The sequence below is a fragment of the Tachyglossus aculeatus genome, chromosome 20 (assembly GCF_015852505.1).
Source record: "Tachyglossus aculeatus isolate mTacAcu1 chromosome 20, mTacAcu1.pri, whole genome shotgun sequence".
Lineage (NCBI taxonomy): Eukaryota > Metazoa > Chordata > Mammalia > Monotremata > Tachyglossidae > Tachyglossus > Tachyglossus aculeatus.
The window spans coordinates 18,629,233-18,647,208 of record NC_052085.1 but is presented as its reverse complement, the minus strand read 5'-3'; the positions used below and the strand labels follow the sequence as shown (position 1 = coordinate 18,647,208).

The 17,976-nt window shown below is 45.4% G+C and overlaps 1 protein-coding gene across 1 annotated transcript in view; it reads right to left on the bottom strand.

Moving 5' to 3' along the window:
* NPAS2 (neuronal PAS domain protein 2) overlaps positions 1 to 17,976 on the bottom strand; it is a 194,623-nt gene that overhangs the window by 81,842 nt on the left and 94,805 nt on the right. The window contains exon 2 of the mRNA XM_038761890.1: positions 12,884 to 12,937. Coding sequence (XP_038617818.1) covers positions 12,884 to 12,915 — 32 coding nt within the window. The 5' untranslated portion in view covers positions 12,916 to 12,937. The remainder of the gene's footprint in view (positions 1 to 12,883; positions 12,938 to 17,976) is intronic.

The following is a 17,976-nucleotide window of genomic DNA, read 5'->3' as shown; positions in this document are numbered from 1 at the left end:
AAACATATTAACAAAAGAAAATAAATAAAATAGATACGTACAAGCAAAATAAGTAGAGTAATAAATAAATAATAAAGCTCAATCAATCCAGAAACTCTTCATGACAGTCCAGTGTCTAAATCAATAATGCTTATATTTTTCTCTCAGCATCTAATACAGTGAAAATTGTACATTCAGTAGGTACTCAGGAAATATTGTTTTACTAAGGAAAATTAGTTTCTTGTGGTCCCCTCAATTCCAGGCAGACCCAGCTGGCTTTTAGCTAATGAACTCTGGATCAGCAGTTTTAAGGGTTTCCTGGAGGCATTTCAGCTTCCAATAGCTCCATGCTGCTTCCGATAAGTATAGAAATAGGATCGCATAGTGGATAGAGCAAGGGCCAGGGATTAAGAGGGTCATGGGTTCTAATGCCGCCTCTGCACTTGTCTGCTGGGTGACCTTGGGCAAGTCGCTTCACTTTTCTGTGCCTCAGTTACCTCATCTGTAAAAGGGGAATTGAGACTGTGAGCCCCACAGGGGACAGGGACTGTGTCCAACCCCATTTGCTTGTATCCAACCCAGTGCTTAGTACAGAGCCTGGCACAAAGTAAGCGCTTAACAAATACCAAAATTATTATCAATTATTATTAGTTCCCCCAGGACACGACACAGCCACTGGTAGGTCATTTGATATGTGTTACTTGCTAATTCTCTTGTTCCTTAATTCTCATATTTTTTGCTCATGGGACACAATAGCTGGGGCATTTAGAAGCATGGGCCCAACCCTCTCAAATGGTCTGCTAAATACGAAGTCTTTGACCCAGACTGTCCAGAGAAAATCCACAGTGATGCATGGGGATCCTGGTAACCCACATTCCTGGCCAATCAATCAATCAATCAATCGTATTTATTGAGCTCTTACTGTGTGCAGAGCACTGTACTAAGCGCTTAGGAAGTACAAGTTGGCAACATATAGAGACAGTCCCTACCCAACAGTGGGCTCACGGTCTAAAAGGGGGAGACAGAGAACAAAACCAAACATACTAACAAAATAAAATAAATAGAATAGATATGTACAAGTAAAATAAATAAATAAATAGATAGAGTAATAAATATGTACAAACATATATACATATATACAGGTACTGTGGGGAAGGGAAGGAGGTAAGATGGGGGGATGGAGAGGAGGACGAGGGGGAGAGGAAGGAAGGGGCTTACTTTATAGAGAAAATTGACCCTATTTGGTGTGATCCCTAAAATCTCCCCTGCCCCTCCGCAGTCCCTCCACCATCCTGTCCCTTCTTCAACTTCAACTTCTTCAACTCCCATATTCCCAACAGTATCTCTAGATGAAATCTTTCTTCTCTCAGAATCAACCCCCTCCACCTGCACATCTGATCCCATTAACAATAATGACTGTAGTATTCGTTAAGCACTTACTATGTGCCAGGCACTGTACCAAGAGCTGGGGTGGATACAAGCAAATCCAATTGGACACAGTCCCTGTCCCACATGGGGCTCATAGCCTCAATCCCTATTTTACAGATGAGGTGACTGAGGCACAGAGAAATGAAGTGACTTGCCCACTTGGCAGAAAAGTGGTGGAGCCTGGATTAGAACCCATGACCTTCTGACTCTCAGGCCTGTGCTCTATCCACTAAATCACACTGCTTCTCATGGAAACATTCCCTGACCCCATTCCTTCACACCTCATCAAAATACTTCCCCCTTCCCTTTTTCCCCTCCCTAACTGCCATATTCAACTGTTCGCTCTACAGTGGCTTCTTCCCCACCGTTATCGAACATTTCCCCATCTCCCCATCCTAAAACAACCCTCCCTTGACCTCACGACTCCATCCAGTTATCGTCCCAACTCCCTCCTACCATTCTTCTCCAAACTCCTTGAGCAAATTGTCTATACCCCCTGTCTCAGATTCCTCTCCTCTATTTCTCTCCTTGACCCCCTCCAATCTGGCTTATCTTCCCCTTCACTCCATGGGAACCACCCCCTCAAAGGTCACAAACAAATTCCTTCTTGCCAAATCCGACAGCCTCTACTTCATCCTAATCCTCCTTGACCTCTCAGCTGCTTTCCACATTGTCGACCATTCCATTCTCCTGGAAACAATTTCCAATTTCAGCTTCTCCTGGTTCTCCTCCTATCTCTCTGACCGCTGATTCCCAATCTCTTTCGTGGGCTCCTTCTCTGCCTCCACCCGCTACTGTGGGTGTTCCTCAAGGTTCAGTTTTGGGTCCCCTTCTATATTCTCCATTTACAACCACAACCTTTCCAAGCGCTTAGTATAGTGCTCTGCACACAGTAAGCGCTCAATAAATATGATTGAATGAATGAATGAACCTATGAGAACTCATTTGCTCCCACGGCTTCAACTACCACCTCTATGCACATGATACCTGAATCTACATCCCCAGTCCTGATCTCTCTCCCTCTCTGCAGTCTCGCATTTCCTCCTGCCTTCAAGTCAGCTCTACTTGGATATCCTCCCATTACCTCAAACTTAACACGTCCAAAACAGAACTCCTTATCTTTCCATCCAAACCCTGTCCTCCCTCCGACTTTCCCATTATTTTAGATGGCACCACCATCCTTCCTGTCTCACAAGCCTGTAACCTTGGCATTATCCTTGACTCCTCTTTCTCATTCAACCTACATATTCAGTCCATCACTAGATCCTGACAGTTAGACCTTCACAACATCACTAAAATTCGGCCCTTTCCTCTCCATCCAACTGCCTCTGTGTTAATCCAACCACTTATCATATCCCATCTTAATTACTGTATCAGCCTCCTTGCTGAACTCCCAGCCTTCTGTCTCTCCCCACTCCAGCCAATATTTCACTCTGCTGCCTGGCTCATTTTTCTACAAAAACATTCAGGCCATGTTTCCCCACTCCTCAAGAAAATCCAGTGGTTGCCCATCCACTTCTGCAGCAAACAGAAATTCCTCGCCATTGGCTTTAAAGAACTCAATCACCCTGTCTCCCCCCGGCCCCCCACTACACCTCGCTACTCTCCTACTATAACCCAGACAGCACACTTTGCTCCTCTAATTATAACCTTCTTACTGTACCTCAATCTCATCTATCTTGCTGTTGACCTCTAGCCCACATCCTGCCTCTGCCCTGGAATACCCTCCCTCTTCATATGTGATAGACAACTACTCCCCCCTGCCTCAACGTCTTATTGAAAGCACATCTCCTCCAAGAGGCCTTCCCTAAGTCCTCCTTTCCTCTTCTTCCACTACTTTCTGCATCGCCCTGACTTGCTCCCCTTATTGATCCCCCCCATTTCAGCCCCACAGCACTTAAAGACATATGTGGAATTTCTGTATTTGTATTCACATCTGTTCACCACCTCTAGACTGTAAGCTTGTTGTAGGCAGGGAATGTGCCTGCTATATTGTTATATTGTACTCTCCCAAGCACTCAATATAAATGAATGAATGAATGACAAGAAGGACTTCTAATTCCAGAATGGCATTAGTTCATTCAAGATGGCCAGTCATTTTTGAGATTATTTTTTTCTTTTTTTTTTTAAAAAAAAGGTATTTGTTTAGCACTCACTATGTGCCAAGCACTGTTCTAAATACTGAAGTAGATACAAGCTAATCAGGCTGGACACATTCCATGTTCCACGCTGAGGCTCACAGTCTTAATCCCCATTTTTCAGATGAGGGAATTGAGGTCCAGAGATATTAAGTGACTTTGCCACGGTCACACAGCAGGCAAATGGTGAAACTGGGGTTAGAACACAGGTACTTTTGAGGTATGAAGTCAGGCAGGGAATTATAATTCTTGTTTCAGAAACGGCTCTAAGGCTGCTGGCTGCCTCTCAGGGAATTTTCATGACTTTTTTTTGACCCAATCTGCATTATCCATGCACTGCACGTAGGGAGGGTGATGACAGTGGCTTCTGCAATTCTCACCAACAAAGAGAGGAGTCTACCTACATTCATTTCCTAGACCGAGAACTGAGCCCCACAGACAGCCATCGTCAACTCTGAGCAAGGGCTATTCATTCATTCATTCACTCATTCAATCGTATTTATTGAGCGTTTACTGTGTGCGGAGCACTGTACTAAGCGCTTGGGAAGTAAAAGTCGGCAACATATAGAGACGGTCCCAACCCAACAACGGGCTCACAGTCTAGAAGGGGGAGACAGACAACAAAACAAAACATGTAGACGGGTGTCAAAGTCATCAGAACAAATTGAATTAAAGCTGTATGAAAAATATGGAACACTTCACAAATTTGCACGTCATCCTTACGTGGCGCAGAGCACTGTTCTAGCTGCTTGGGAGAGTACACTCTAACAATACAACTGACACATTCCCTGCCCACAACGAGCTTATAGTCTAAAGGAAAGACGGAAAACATTGTAATTGACTGACATGACAGGCAAAAAAAAATTCCTAGCGGTGCTTGATTTGGTGTAATGGACAGCGCTCAGGCCTGGGAATCAGAAGGACCTGGGTTCTAATCCCAGTTCCACTATTCATCTGCTGTGTGACCTTGGGTAAGTCACTTCACTTCTCTGTGCCTCAGTAACCGCATCTGCAAAATGGGGATTAAGACTGCGAGCCCCACGAAGGTCAGGAACTATGTCCAACCTGTAAACCTTGAATCTACCCGAGCACTTAGTACAGTGCTTGGCCCATAGTAAGCATCCAACAAATACCATCATCAATAATAATAATAATTATGGTATTTGTTAAGCACTCACTATGTGCCAAGCACTGTTCTAAGCGCTGATATTGGCAGCTCTCTCACGGGTCTTCCCTGAATGTTGCATGCACGGGTGCTTCTACTGCTCTTGGCAGGGAGGGTGGAGGAAGACCTAAGTGTTTGGGAAAGTGTGGTGGGGATGGAAGTGGGAATGCTAGCAGGACTGTAATAATAATAATGGCATTTGTTAAGCGCTTACTATGTGCAAAGCATTGTTCTAAGCGCTGGGGGGGGGGATACAATGTGATCAAGTTGTCCCACGTGGGGCTCACAGTCTTCATCCCCATTTTTACAGATGAGGTAACTGAGGCTCAGAGAAGTGAAGTGACTTGCCCAAGGTCACCCAGCAGACTTGTGGTGGAGCCGGGATTCGCACTCATGACCTCTGACTCCAAAGCCCGGGCTCTTTCCACTGAGCCACGCTGCTTCTCTGACTGTAGTGAGAGAGTAGAAAGGAGTAAGTCACCTAAATTCTTTGTGCTTCAGTGTCCTGATGTTAACAAGACAACTGAAAAAGCAGTCACTGAGTCCTATATAAAAGCACAGTCAACTTATCTATGTTACAATGATGAGTATTTGTGGAACTACTTTTCTAGGAAATTAAAGAAAGTTTCAATAAAGACTATTTTTCTGTTAAAATGAAACTGTTCTTTTTATCCCAATGTATGAACGATTCAATTTCTAGAACGCAGAGCTGGCTTAAAATACAAATCAGGGTGAGGCATGAGAGCAGATGGCCAAAATAATGAATAGATGAGAAAAAAAATGGCCTACTTTAATTTATATGGATTAAGGTAGGCTGTTACAATGTGCAGTCGTCCTTTTCATTATCCAGGACAGTATTCAGCACAAACTGATGATTTACTGACTCATGCTTCAGACAAATACGAAAGACATAATCAAAAGTAGGGCAGCTTCCTATTAATTGATTCCTAAAAACTCAAGAATGGAAGGAGACCATAATTTAAGTATTCATAAATTATATTCTATAAATTATATTATATAACTTGTACTTACCAAGCACTTAGTACAGTGCTCTGCACACAGTAAGCGCTCAATAAATACGATTGATGATGATATTCCCTGCCCACCCTTCTCCCACCCATCCTATCTTCAATTCACCCCTGCGGCTGCCCCAATCCATGAGCCCAAGTGTTTGATTGATCTCCATGGTGGGGACAGCAGGGGAGGCACAAATGCCCCAACCTCCATCTTGCCCCGGGAGTGGGGAGTCCAGGAGAGATATGAAAGACAGTCCAAAGGAGGGTGGCTTTCTCTTAATTAATTCCTAAATGACTGAAAATGTGAGAAGAGCATAATTTATGTATTCATAAATTTTCTCTCCCAACCACCCTTCCTCCACCCACCCCAACCTCAATTATTAACAATAATAATAATCACTGTGGTATTTGTTAAGCTCTTTCTATGTACCAAACACTGTATTAAGCGCTGGGGTGGATATACGCAAATCGGTTTGGCCATAGTGCCCGTCCCTTGTGGGGTTCACAATCCCCATTTTACGGATGAGGTAACTGAGGCATGGGGAAGTGAAGTGGCTTTTCCAAGGTAACACAGCAGGGAAGCGGCAGAGCCGGGATTAGAACCCCCACCCCTGATCCACGTGCCCGATGTGGAGTGCTCAATAAATACGATTGATTGATTGATTGATTGATTGAGGGAGGTCTCATAGTCGTCCTGGATCCCTTTCTCTGGAGCTGACCCCTGTGGTGACGGGAAGGGGCCAGAGACTATCCAGGGACTGTCTTTGGATCTGAAAGAAAGTCCTGCCTCCCTCTTCCCTGGCACCGCTGGCACCGATTTATCACTTTATTCATTTCACTTGTACATATTTACTGTTCTATTTATTTTATTTTGTTAATATGTTTTGTTTTGTTGTCTGTCTCCTCCTTCTAGACTGTGAGCCTGTTGTTGGGTAGGGAACGTCTCTGACGTCGCCAACTTGTACTTCCCAAGCGCTTAGTACAGTGCTCCGCACACAGTAAGCACTCAACAAATATGATTGAATGAATGAATGAATGAATGAACGATTGCTGCCCAAGCATGTGAGTGGAAGTGGGGGGATATAATGGGATGTTTGCCCCGACCCCACTTAAGAGCGCCAATATAAAGGTTACCCTGAGTGTCTGAATATAGTGTCTGAATATAAATCTCTGCACCAGGTTTGGGGGTAAACTAGTGGTCAAGAGGCCCAGAACCCACCTGCTACCTTCAGCCATGACAGGCAGGATCTCTAACCCATATGGGCCATTGTGAATCCCGTGACTCTGGTGATTGTGTGGGGCATTTGGAAGACTGAGTGGGGAACTGTCATCTGCTTTGCCCAGAGAAAGACTCCCTGCCGGCCCCTAAAGTAAACCGCAAAGATCCTTTGATATCCCTAGACTCTAATCCCTTTCTTTTCTTAACCACGTCTTATCCTGTGTAAGCATTTTGTGTATTTGTGTGTGTGTACGTGGGTGTTGGGGCGGGAAGCTCTGAAAAGAGACCCCCTAAGGCCTCATCAGCTCTGTTTATGTATACCCAATACCGGCCTAAATGGCATAACTACCTAGATATTTGGCACCGTTATATCAGGGATGACCCGGAAAAACAGTTTCTGGAAGAAGGATTCTTTGACTTAGTGAAAATAGTGCACTTGAGAGGAGCATTAGAGCCACGAGGAAGTTGAGTAGCGCAGTCAAAGTGGGATGCTCTCTCTGATTGGTATGGGGAAGTGTCAAAGTGAAATCAAAATTCTGTTTTGAGTCCTCAGAGATTCAAATTCAAAACTTAAAGCACAATTAAATGTAGCTAAAGAAAAAGGTTAAACAGTCTCTTTACCTCCTGCTCCCAGCTGCTCCCCTATACCCTCAAATCCCCAAACCTGAGGATGATGAGGCCGAGAACAAGGAAGATGTTCTAGACATGGTCTTCCTGACTCTGCTGCCTCCTTATTCCTCCTCCTCCACCCCCGCATCCATCCGTTCACCGTCTTCTCCCTCCCATGAGGGTCACTGGACCCTTAGACTGGATAAACACGCATATGGACCCTGGCAATATGCCCACGAGTCACCATACACAATTGCAAATGAAGGTAGGGACACGGGGACAATGTGCTCCATCTTTTCCCCTAAGAATGGTCCTGAGTGCACAAGGAGAACAAGTGTGGGTCCATGTCCCTTGGACTTCTGGTGATTTAAGGGCCTTGGTAAAAGAATTTCTGAGTATAAAAGAAAAGCCGGGAAAGTTTAAGGAGGAATTTGCCATAATAATCCAGTGTTATGCCCCTGTGTGGGCCCATATAAACCAGCTATTACAACTCATAATTCCTCCTGATACTCGAAAAAAAATTTTTGAGGAGTCAGGCTGGACCAAAGGACTTAGGACAGGTCTTTTCTACAGCTAGGCAAGACTAAGTACGAGACCCCTCCAACTTAACCATCACGCATTGTCCTACTCTAAATCCTGCCACCCTGTTGCCAGCCAAAGGTGAAAGGGGACCTCCGGATTGTGAGGCCACTGTCAATTGTGTAGTAAGACTGTTCCTAGATGTACAGGACCATCCCTTGCAAAACCCTGACCTCTTGTTGTTCTTTGATGGCTCTTGCCTTCGGGATGATCACAGGTAGCTCAAATCAGACTATGCGGTCTGTTCTGAGCCTGCTATATAGGAATCTCAAGCCCTGCCTCCTCATTATTCCATACAACTGGCTGAGTTAATTGCTCTTATTTGCGCCTGCAATCTGGCCTCCAAACAGAGCGCAAAAATCTATACTGACTCCCGGTATGCTTTTAGGGTTGTGCGTGATTTTGGTTCCCTCTGGCAACAACAAGGTTTCCTCATGGCTACGGGAACCGCTATCTGAAATGGGCCACTTGTTGCATCCCTTTTAAAGGCAACCTGAATCCCTTGCTGTTGTGAAATGTGTGGCCCGTACCTCCTCTCCCAATCTCGTGTCCAAGGGTAATGCCCAAGTGGATGCCGCTGTGCAAGTGGCAGCTCTACATTCCTGGCAGTGTCCTGATGCCACCAACTTTGTGTCTTTCCTCTCTACTCCCTGGACCTCCCTCCGTCATTTGGTTTCGCTTCAGAAAGCGTCCAGGTAAAATCCTGGTTAATTGTTATCAAACTCCTTCAGAACTTTGGGTGGGCCCCAACCTCCTTCCTGTTCCTCCCTCCTAAGGGGGGAATGTGGAAACCCATTCTTAACCTGCCTTACTCTACTTTGTTTTCAGTCTCCATTTTGCATTAATTAATCTACCTTGTTTTACTAAATCATGTTTAAGCCACACCGTTCCCTGTCATCAATTTCAGCCACACCCTGACAAAAATTAAAAAAACTGGAGCTACATAATTTGATTCTGTTGTTGGTGTGAAGGAATACCGTGTCTGCCACAGATTATAACTAGCTACCTCTCCCACCCTTCAGTGATGAGGTTGAGCCCACTTTTAGGGCAACAGATTCGGTTTGTCCTCACCCCTACAGATCTGTCTGTATTAAATATTGCAATTAAAAAACCCCTTGTGCTGTGGTGCTCCGACTTGCTTGTTTTTCTGGACTCGACATGTATCAATTTTGCTGATCTCCCAGCCTCCTGTCTCTCTCCATTCCAGTCCATACTTCACTCTGCTGCTTAGATCATATTTCTACAAAAAGACTCAGGACATGTCTCCCCTCTCCTCATGAACCTCCAGTGGTTGCCCATCATCTCCACGTCACACAGAAACTCCTCACCACTGGCTTTAAAGCACTCGATCACCTTGCCCCCTTCTATATCACCTTGCTACACTATTACAACCCAGCCTTCACACTTAGCTCTTCTAAAGTTAACCAAATCACTGTTCCTCAATCTCATCTATTTCGCCGCTGACCTCTCGCCCACATCCTGCCTCTGGCCTGGAACGCCCTCCCTCCTCATATCTGATAACGACTCTATCTCCCTTCAAAGCCTTACTGAAGACACATCTTCTCCAAGAGGCCTTCCCTAACTAAGCACTCCTTTCCTCTTCTCCCACTCCCTTCCGCATCGCCCTGACTTGCTCCCTCTATTCACTCCCCCTCCCAGTCCCACAATCTGTTCAGTTCTGAAAAATCTGTTCAGTTCGTGGTCCCCTTCTGTTCTCTATCTACACTCACTCCCTTGGTGAACTCATTTGCTCCCACAGCTTCAACTATCATCTCTAGGCTGATGACACCCAAATCTACATCTCTGCCCCTGCTCTCTCTCCCTCCCTCCAGGCTCATATCTCCTCCTGCCTTCAGGACATCTCCATCTGGATGTCTGCCCACCATCTAAAACTCAATATGTCCAAGACTGAACTCCTTATCTTCCCTCCCAAACCATGCCCTCTCCTTGATTTACCCGTCACTGTACTGTAGACCGCACTACCATCCTTCCTGTCTCACAAGCCCACAACCTTAGTGTCATCCTCGACTCTGCTCTCTCGTTCACCCCACACATGCAATCTGTCACCAAAACCTGCCGGTCTCACCTCCGCAACATCGCCAAGATCCGCCCTTTCCCCTCCATCCAAACCGCTACCTTGCTGGTTCAAACTCTCATCCTATCCCGACTGGATTACTGCATCAGCCTCCTCTCTGACCTCCCATCCTCCTGTCTCTCCCCACTTCAGTCTATAATTCACTCTGCTACTTGGATTATCTTTGTGCAGAAATGCTCTGGGCATGTCACTCCCCTCCTCAAAAATCTCCAGTGGCTGCCTGTCAACCTACGAATCAAGCAAAAACCCCTCACCCTGGGCTTCAAGGCTGTCGATCAACTCGCCCCCTTCTACCTCACCTCCCTTTTCTCCTCCAGGCCAGCCCGCACCCTCCGCTCCTCTGCTGACACTAACCTCCTCACTGTACCTCATTCTCGCCCATCCCGCCATCGACCCCTGGCCCACATCATCCCCCGGGCCTGGAATGCCCCCATTCCCTCCCCACATCTGCCAAACTAGCTCTCTTCCTCCCTTCAAAGCCCTACTGAGAGCTCACCTCCTCCAGGAGGCCTTCCCAGACTGGGCCCCCTTTTTCCTTTCCCCCTCCCCCCACCCCGCCCTACCTCCTTCCCCTTCCCACAGCACTTGTATATATTTGTACAGATTTATTACTGTATATTACTTGTACATATTTACTATTCTATTTTGTTAATGATGTGCATGTAGCTTTAATTCTATTTGTTCTGATGATTTTGACAGCTGTCTACATGTTTTGTTGTCTGTCTCCCCCTTCTAGACTGTGAGCCCGCTGTTGGGTAGGGACCGTCTCTATATGTTGCCTACTTGTCCTTCCCAAGAGCTTAGTATAGTGCTCTGCATAGAGTAAGTGCTCAATAAATATGATTGAATGAATGAATGAATGAATCTGTAATTTATTCATTTTTATTAATGTCTGCCTCCCCCTTTAATAATAATAATTATGGTATCTGTTAAGCACTTACTATGTGCCAGCTCTAGGAGCTGAGGTATATACAAGTTAGTCAAGCTGGACACAGTTCCTGTCCCACATAGGGCTTACAGTCTTAATCCTCAGTTTACAGATGAGGGAACTGAGGACCAAAGAAGTTAAGTGACTTGACCGAGATCACACAGCAGATATGTATAAGCTTGTTGTGAGCAGGGAATGTCCCTGTTTATTGGTAAATTGTACTCTCCCAAGCTCTTAGTACAGTGCACTGCACATAAAAAGCATTCAATAAATACAACTGACTGACTGACTGACTTTCTTCCAAGCCAAGCTGAGGATGGCATCCCAAGATATTAGGGTCTGGCATTTTCTGCTGTCAGGATGATTTATGAATAAACATTTGGGTAATTTTGAGATTCCAGGTAATAATAATAATAATAATAATAATAATAATAATAATAATAATAATAATAAAAATGATGGCATTTGTTAAGCACTTACTATGTGCAAAGCACTGTTCTAAGCGCTGGGGAGGTTACAAGGTGATCAGGTTGTCCCACGAGGGGCTCACAGTTTTAATCCCCACTTTACAGATGAGGTAACCAAGGCACAGAGAAGTTAAGTGATTTACCCAAAGTCACACAGCTGACACTTGGTGGAGCCAGGATTTGAACCCATGACCTCTGACTTCAAAGCCCATGCTCTTTCCACTGAGCCATGCCGCTTCTCAGTGTCTACTTTTACCTCAAAATCTTGATAAATATTTTATTAAAGGAGATTTTTTTTATACCTGGGGAATGCATTTTTGAGGAACCTGGTGGTGTGGGGAAATTGTGTTATAGTAATCACTGATTACTTTTAGACTGTGAGCCCACTGTTGGGTAGGGACTGTCTCTATATGTTGCCAACTTGTACTTCCCAAGCACTTAGTACAGTGCTCTGCACACAGTAAGCGCTCAATAAATATGATTGATTGATTGATTGATTCATCAGGATTAATGGGGGTAGACAGTTTGAAGATACTATGATTGATTTTTTAAATGAAGATACTACGATTGATTTTTTTAATACAAATTCCTATATTGTTGTGCCCTGTGGCCCCTTTTACACCTGGATGGCTGTGAGAAACCACGGATCCCCTGCTGCTTTCCAAAAAAAGTCACCTGGAACTCCGGCTCCCAACTTGCCCTGGGCCTGCAGGGCCGCAGGGTATATAAGAAGCCACAGTAGTCTCTAGAGGTCAATCAATCAATCAATCAATCAATCAATCGTATATATGGAGCACATACTGTGTACTAAGAGCTTGGGAGAGTACTAGATAACAATATAACGGACATATTCCCTGCCCAAAATGAGGTGAATAAAGGCAGCAAATCAGGGTGACACAGAAGGGAGTGGGAGAAAAGGAAATGACAGCTTAAATCTATTAATAATTGTGGTATTTGCTAAGTACTTACTACCTTCTAAGCATCACACTAAGTCCGGGAGTCGACGCAAGATAATCAAATCAAACACAATCCTTGGCCCACATGGGGCTCAATCTAAAGGAGAGGGAGGATAGGTACTGAATTCTCATTTTACAGATGGGGAAACTGATGCAGAGGAAGTTGTCACTAGCCCCAGATCGCAATGCAGTCTCATGTTCTTCCCTTGGGCCATCCTGCTTCTCTAACTGAATTGTAGGGAAAAACCACAGTAATTGTCAGATACATAGAATACAGTTTTTTAGGAGATAAACAACCACTCACCTCTTTGCTTTGTCCTTCTCATCTTCATCCATTAGATTTTCAATATGGTTCTTCCTGTAGAAAGAACCCAATGAATTACAATTTACTTCCGGAATTTACAGACGTTTGTCATTGGCCATACCTAAATAACACCCCTTCCTTGGCCACGCAAGTGAATCTAACATCAACTGTTACCTCACAGAGGGCAAGAGTTCAGAAGTCTTAGACTGTCCACCCCATTTTGAGAGATGGTTTGGCAGGAAGGTTGGGGTGGGACCAATCTCATCTCTCTCATCACCAACAATCACTTTCTCACTTTCTCCCTCTGGCCTGGAACTCCCACCCCCTTCATATCTAACAGACCACCACACTCCCCATCTTCACAACTATTTTAAAAACCACATGTTCTCCAGGAGGCTTAATCTTTTATCTCCCCATCCTATTTCTCTCCCTACTGAGTCATCTTACTCACTTGAGTTTGTGTCGCCTAAGTATTCAGGTATTTACCCTACCACCACAACACATATACATACCCTTATATTCCGTGGCTTTCCCTATCTGTAATTTGTTTCTATGCCTGTCTCCCCAACTGAACTGTAAGCTCCGTGAGGTCAGGCATCATGTCTACTCACTCTACTGAACTCCCCCAAATGCTTAGTTCAGTGCTTTCATATAGAAAGGGCTCAATAAATGCCACTGACCGCTTGATTAATTGAAGTACAATGAGAGGCAAAGCATGCCCTCCTGGATATCCTAAGTAATAATAGTAATAACAATGATGATAATAATAATGATAATGATAATTGTGGTATTTGTTAAGTGCTATGTGCCAAGCACTACTCTTAAGCAGTGGGGTAGTTATGACACAGTCTCTGTCCCACATGGGGCTCACAGTCCCCTTCCAGATATGCCTGGTCACAACTCTCCCCTCTCCTCTTTCCAAAAACTTAATGTCCCAAAGACATGTTCCCTCACTGAATGGGCCTTAGCTGTTCTGTAAAATTGTGTCTGTTTCTCTATTGAGCACAGCGTAAGGTACAGTGCAAGAGTAGCTAAAGCTCAATTTTCACTGAGCTCTGAGGGCCCTCTACACTCAGTGGATTCCATAAACTATTGACCACATGCCTGAATCCCAAAAGTCCCAACCTATGACCCTTTCTTCTGAAAAGACAGCTAAGGCCTTCGAGCAGCTGGGAGATGTGACCATGAGAAGCTGGAGGCAGGTGGTCGTACATGAGTTCTTTTAGCAGAGTAGAAGTGTCGGAGGAGCTTCTTGAATACCGTCCCAGTGGGGTGCCTCTTTCTGGAAGGGTCAGGAGTGAAATGTTTCTGGGTTTCTGGGCCACACCAGCATGTCTTTGGAGGTTTGATGCCCTGAAAGCCAAGAAACCAGCTCCAAAGAAGATTTCTGGCTCCTCCAGAGTGAGACTCCATTTTGAAGTGATGGACAGTCCAGGGCTAACCCTCGCTGTGCGGTCTGGGAGCGCTGATGGGTCTAACAGGGCAGGAGCCATGGGAAGGGAATTGTGCCACAGCAATCATGCTCAGCAGTCAGCAAGAGGATAATAATAATAATAACGACATTTGTTAGGCGCTTACTATGTGCAAAGCACTGTTCTAAGCGCTGGGGAGGATACAAGGTGATCAGATTATCCCGTGTGGGGCTCACAGTCTTAATCCCCATTTTACAGATGAGGTCACTGAGGCACAGAGAAGCTAAGTGACTTGCCCAAGGTCACACAGCTGACAGTTGGCAGAGCTGGGATTTGAATCCATGACCTCTGACTCCAAAGCCCGGGCTCTTTCCATTGAGCCACGCTGATAAATAATGTTCTCCTTCATGTATCCTCCTCACCAAGGGGCCTCCCTGCCACACAGCAGGGCCCACTCCAATGTGGCCTGGGTGACAATTAGACATGGTCCTGTGGCCCCCAGGGGCTCTCAGTCTAAGGGAAGGAGCACACTAGGCAAAAGACAACAGACACTTGTTGTGTGATCTTGAAGAATGTATTTAACTTCTCTGTGCCTCAGGTTTCTTCATCTGTAAAATAGGCATTAAATACCTGTTCTCCCTCCCGCTTAGACTGTAAAACCCATGGGGGACCGGCAGTGGGTCTGATCTGATTATACTGTATCTGCCTAGAGCTTGGCACATAATATGCTCAGCAACCACTACAATTATTATTATTATTCTTATTATGAAACAATTAAAAACAACAATATAAGACACAAAGACAATGATGTGTGTAACAATAGGGTCAGGGCATTCTGTCTTGTGGAACAGGGGTTCAGGTACCCTGTGTCTCGGAGTCCAACAGAAGAGTAGAAGCAGCATGGCCTAGTGGAAAGAGCACTGGTCTGGGAACCAGAGGCTGAGGGTTCTAACCCCACCTGTTCATTCATTCATTCAATCGTATTTATTGAGCGCTTACTGTGTGCAGAGCACTGTACTAAGCGCTTGGGAGGTACAAGTTGGCTACATCTAGAGACAGTCCCTACCCAAACAATGGGCTCACAGTCTAGAAGGGGGAGACAGACAACAAAACAAAACGTGTGGACAGGTGTCAAGTCATCAGAATAAATAGAAAATAATTTCCTGAGGACTCAGGACCAGGGCTGGAAAAACATTCATTCATTCATTCAATCGTATTTATTGAGCGCTTACTGTATGCAGAGCACTGTACTAAGCACTTGGGAGGTACAACTTTGAGACACATCGAACTGTGCTGTATATTGGCTTAGTTGATAAAGCACGGTCATGGGTTCAAATCCCAGCTCCGCCAATTAATAATAATAATAACAATAATGGCATTTATTCAGCACTTACTATGTGCCAAGCACTGGGGGGCTCACAGTCTTAATCTTCATTTTACAGATGAGGTAACTGAGGCCCAGAGAAGTGAAGTGACTCACCCAAAGTCACCCAGCTGACAATTGGCAGAGCCGGGATTTGAACCCATGACCTCTGACTCCAAAGCCCGGGCTCTTTCCACTGAGCCACGCTGCTTCTCTACTATCAATCAATCGTATTTATTGAGCGCTTACTGTGTGCAGAGCACTGTACTAAGCACTCCTGTCTGTACCTGTCTGCTGTGTGACCTTGGGCAAGTCACTAAACTTCTCTGTGTCTCATTTACCTCATTTGTAAAATGGGGATTAAGGCTGTAAGCCTTCTGTGGGACAGGAATGGTGGGCAACCTGATTATCTTGTACTTAGTACAGAGCCTGGCATAAAGGAAGCACTTATCAAATGCCATAAAAAAAAAACCAGTCACAGTGTGGTCACAATCACAGCCATGGCGGCAGCCCAGCCTTCTCAATGTTAATCAAGCAATTAATGGTACTTATGGAGCACTTACTGTGTACAGAGCACTGTACTGCATGTTTGGGAAAGTACAATAAAATATTGTTGGTAGACATGTTCCCTGCCCACAAGGAGCCAATAGTCTACAGGGGGAGACCGACACTAAGATAAATTACAGAAAGCGGAAATTGTAGGGCTTAAGGATATCAATTGATCAGTTAATCATATTTATTGAGTGCTAACAGTGTGCAAAGTACTTGGGAGAATAAAACACAACTCAATAAATATGATTAACTGATCAATTGATATCCTTAAGCCCTACAGTTTCCCCTCTCTGTAATTTATCTTAGTGTCGGTCTCCCCCTGTAGTCTATTGGCTCCTTGTGGGCAGGGAACATGTCTACCAACAATATTTTATTGTACTTTCCCAAACATGCAGTACAGTGCTCTGTACAGTTGGCAGAAATGTTCCCTATTCACAAGGGGCTTACAGTATAGAGATCCGGTAGGGGAAATGAAGGCTTAATCTGGGAAGGCCTCCCAAAGGAGATGTGATTTTAAGAGGGCTTTAACGGTGGGGAGAGTGGTGGACTGTCAAATATGAAGGGAGAAGGGGTTCCAAGTCAGAGAGTGGATGTGGGTAAAGGGTTGATGCAGAGATAAGCACGATCCAGTGAGTAGATTGGTGTTGGAGAAGTCTAGTGTGGGGGCTGCAGTGTAGGAGGAGACAGCGAGGTAAGAGAAGAGAGAAGAGAGGGTAAGCTGAAAGCTGAGAAGGCTTGACACTTCTGCTTTTCCTCAGCCTCTTAGCTGAAGAAGAAGGGGCTAATGGGAGTCTTGGAAGAGGCCCAGCCTCTTTCCCTGTGGCTCAGTGTAAGGGTCTGCTGCTGAATACCTTCATGTCTGGTTATTTTATTTTAAGCACCCATCATCATCATCAATCGCATTTATTGAGCGCTTACTATGTGCAGAGCACTGTACTAAGTGCTTGGGAAGTACAAATTGGCAACATATAGAAACAGTCCCTACCCAACAGTGGGCTCACAGTCTAAAAGGGGGAGACAGAGAACAAAACCAAACATACTAACAAAATAAAATAAATAGAATAGATACGTACAAGTAAAATAAATAAATAAATAAATAGAGTAATAAATATGTACAAACATATATACATATATACAGGTGCTGTGGGGAAGGGAAGGAGGTAAGATGGGGGGATGGAGAGGGGGACGAGGGGGAGAGGAAGGAAGGGGCTCAGTCTGGGAAGGCCTCCTGGAGGAGGTGAGCTCTCAGTAGGGCCTTGAAGGGAGGAAGAGAGCTAGCTTGGAGGATGGGCTGAGGGAGGGCATTCCGGGCCCGGGGGATGACATGGGCCGGGGGTCGATGGCGGGACAGGCGAGAACCAGGTACGGTGAGGAGATTAGCGGCGGAGGAGCGGAGGGTGCAGGCTGGGCTGGAGAAGGACAGAAGGGAGGTGAGGTAGGAGGGGGCGAGGGGATGGACAGCCTTGGAGCCCAGGGTGAGGAGTTTCTGCCTGATGCGCAGATTGATTGGTAGCCACTGGAGATTTTTGAGGAGGGGAGTAATATGCCCCGAGCGTTTCCGGACAAAGATAATCCGGGCAGCAGCATGAAGTATGGATTGAAGTGGAGAGAGACACGAGGATGGGAGATCAGAGAGAAGGCTGATGCAGTAGTCCAGTCGGGATAGGATGAGAGCTTGAACGAGCAGGGTAGCGGTATGGATGGAGAGGAAAGGGCGGATCTTGGCAATGTTGCGGAGCTGAGACCGGCAGGTTTTGGTGACGGCT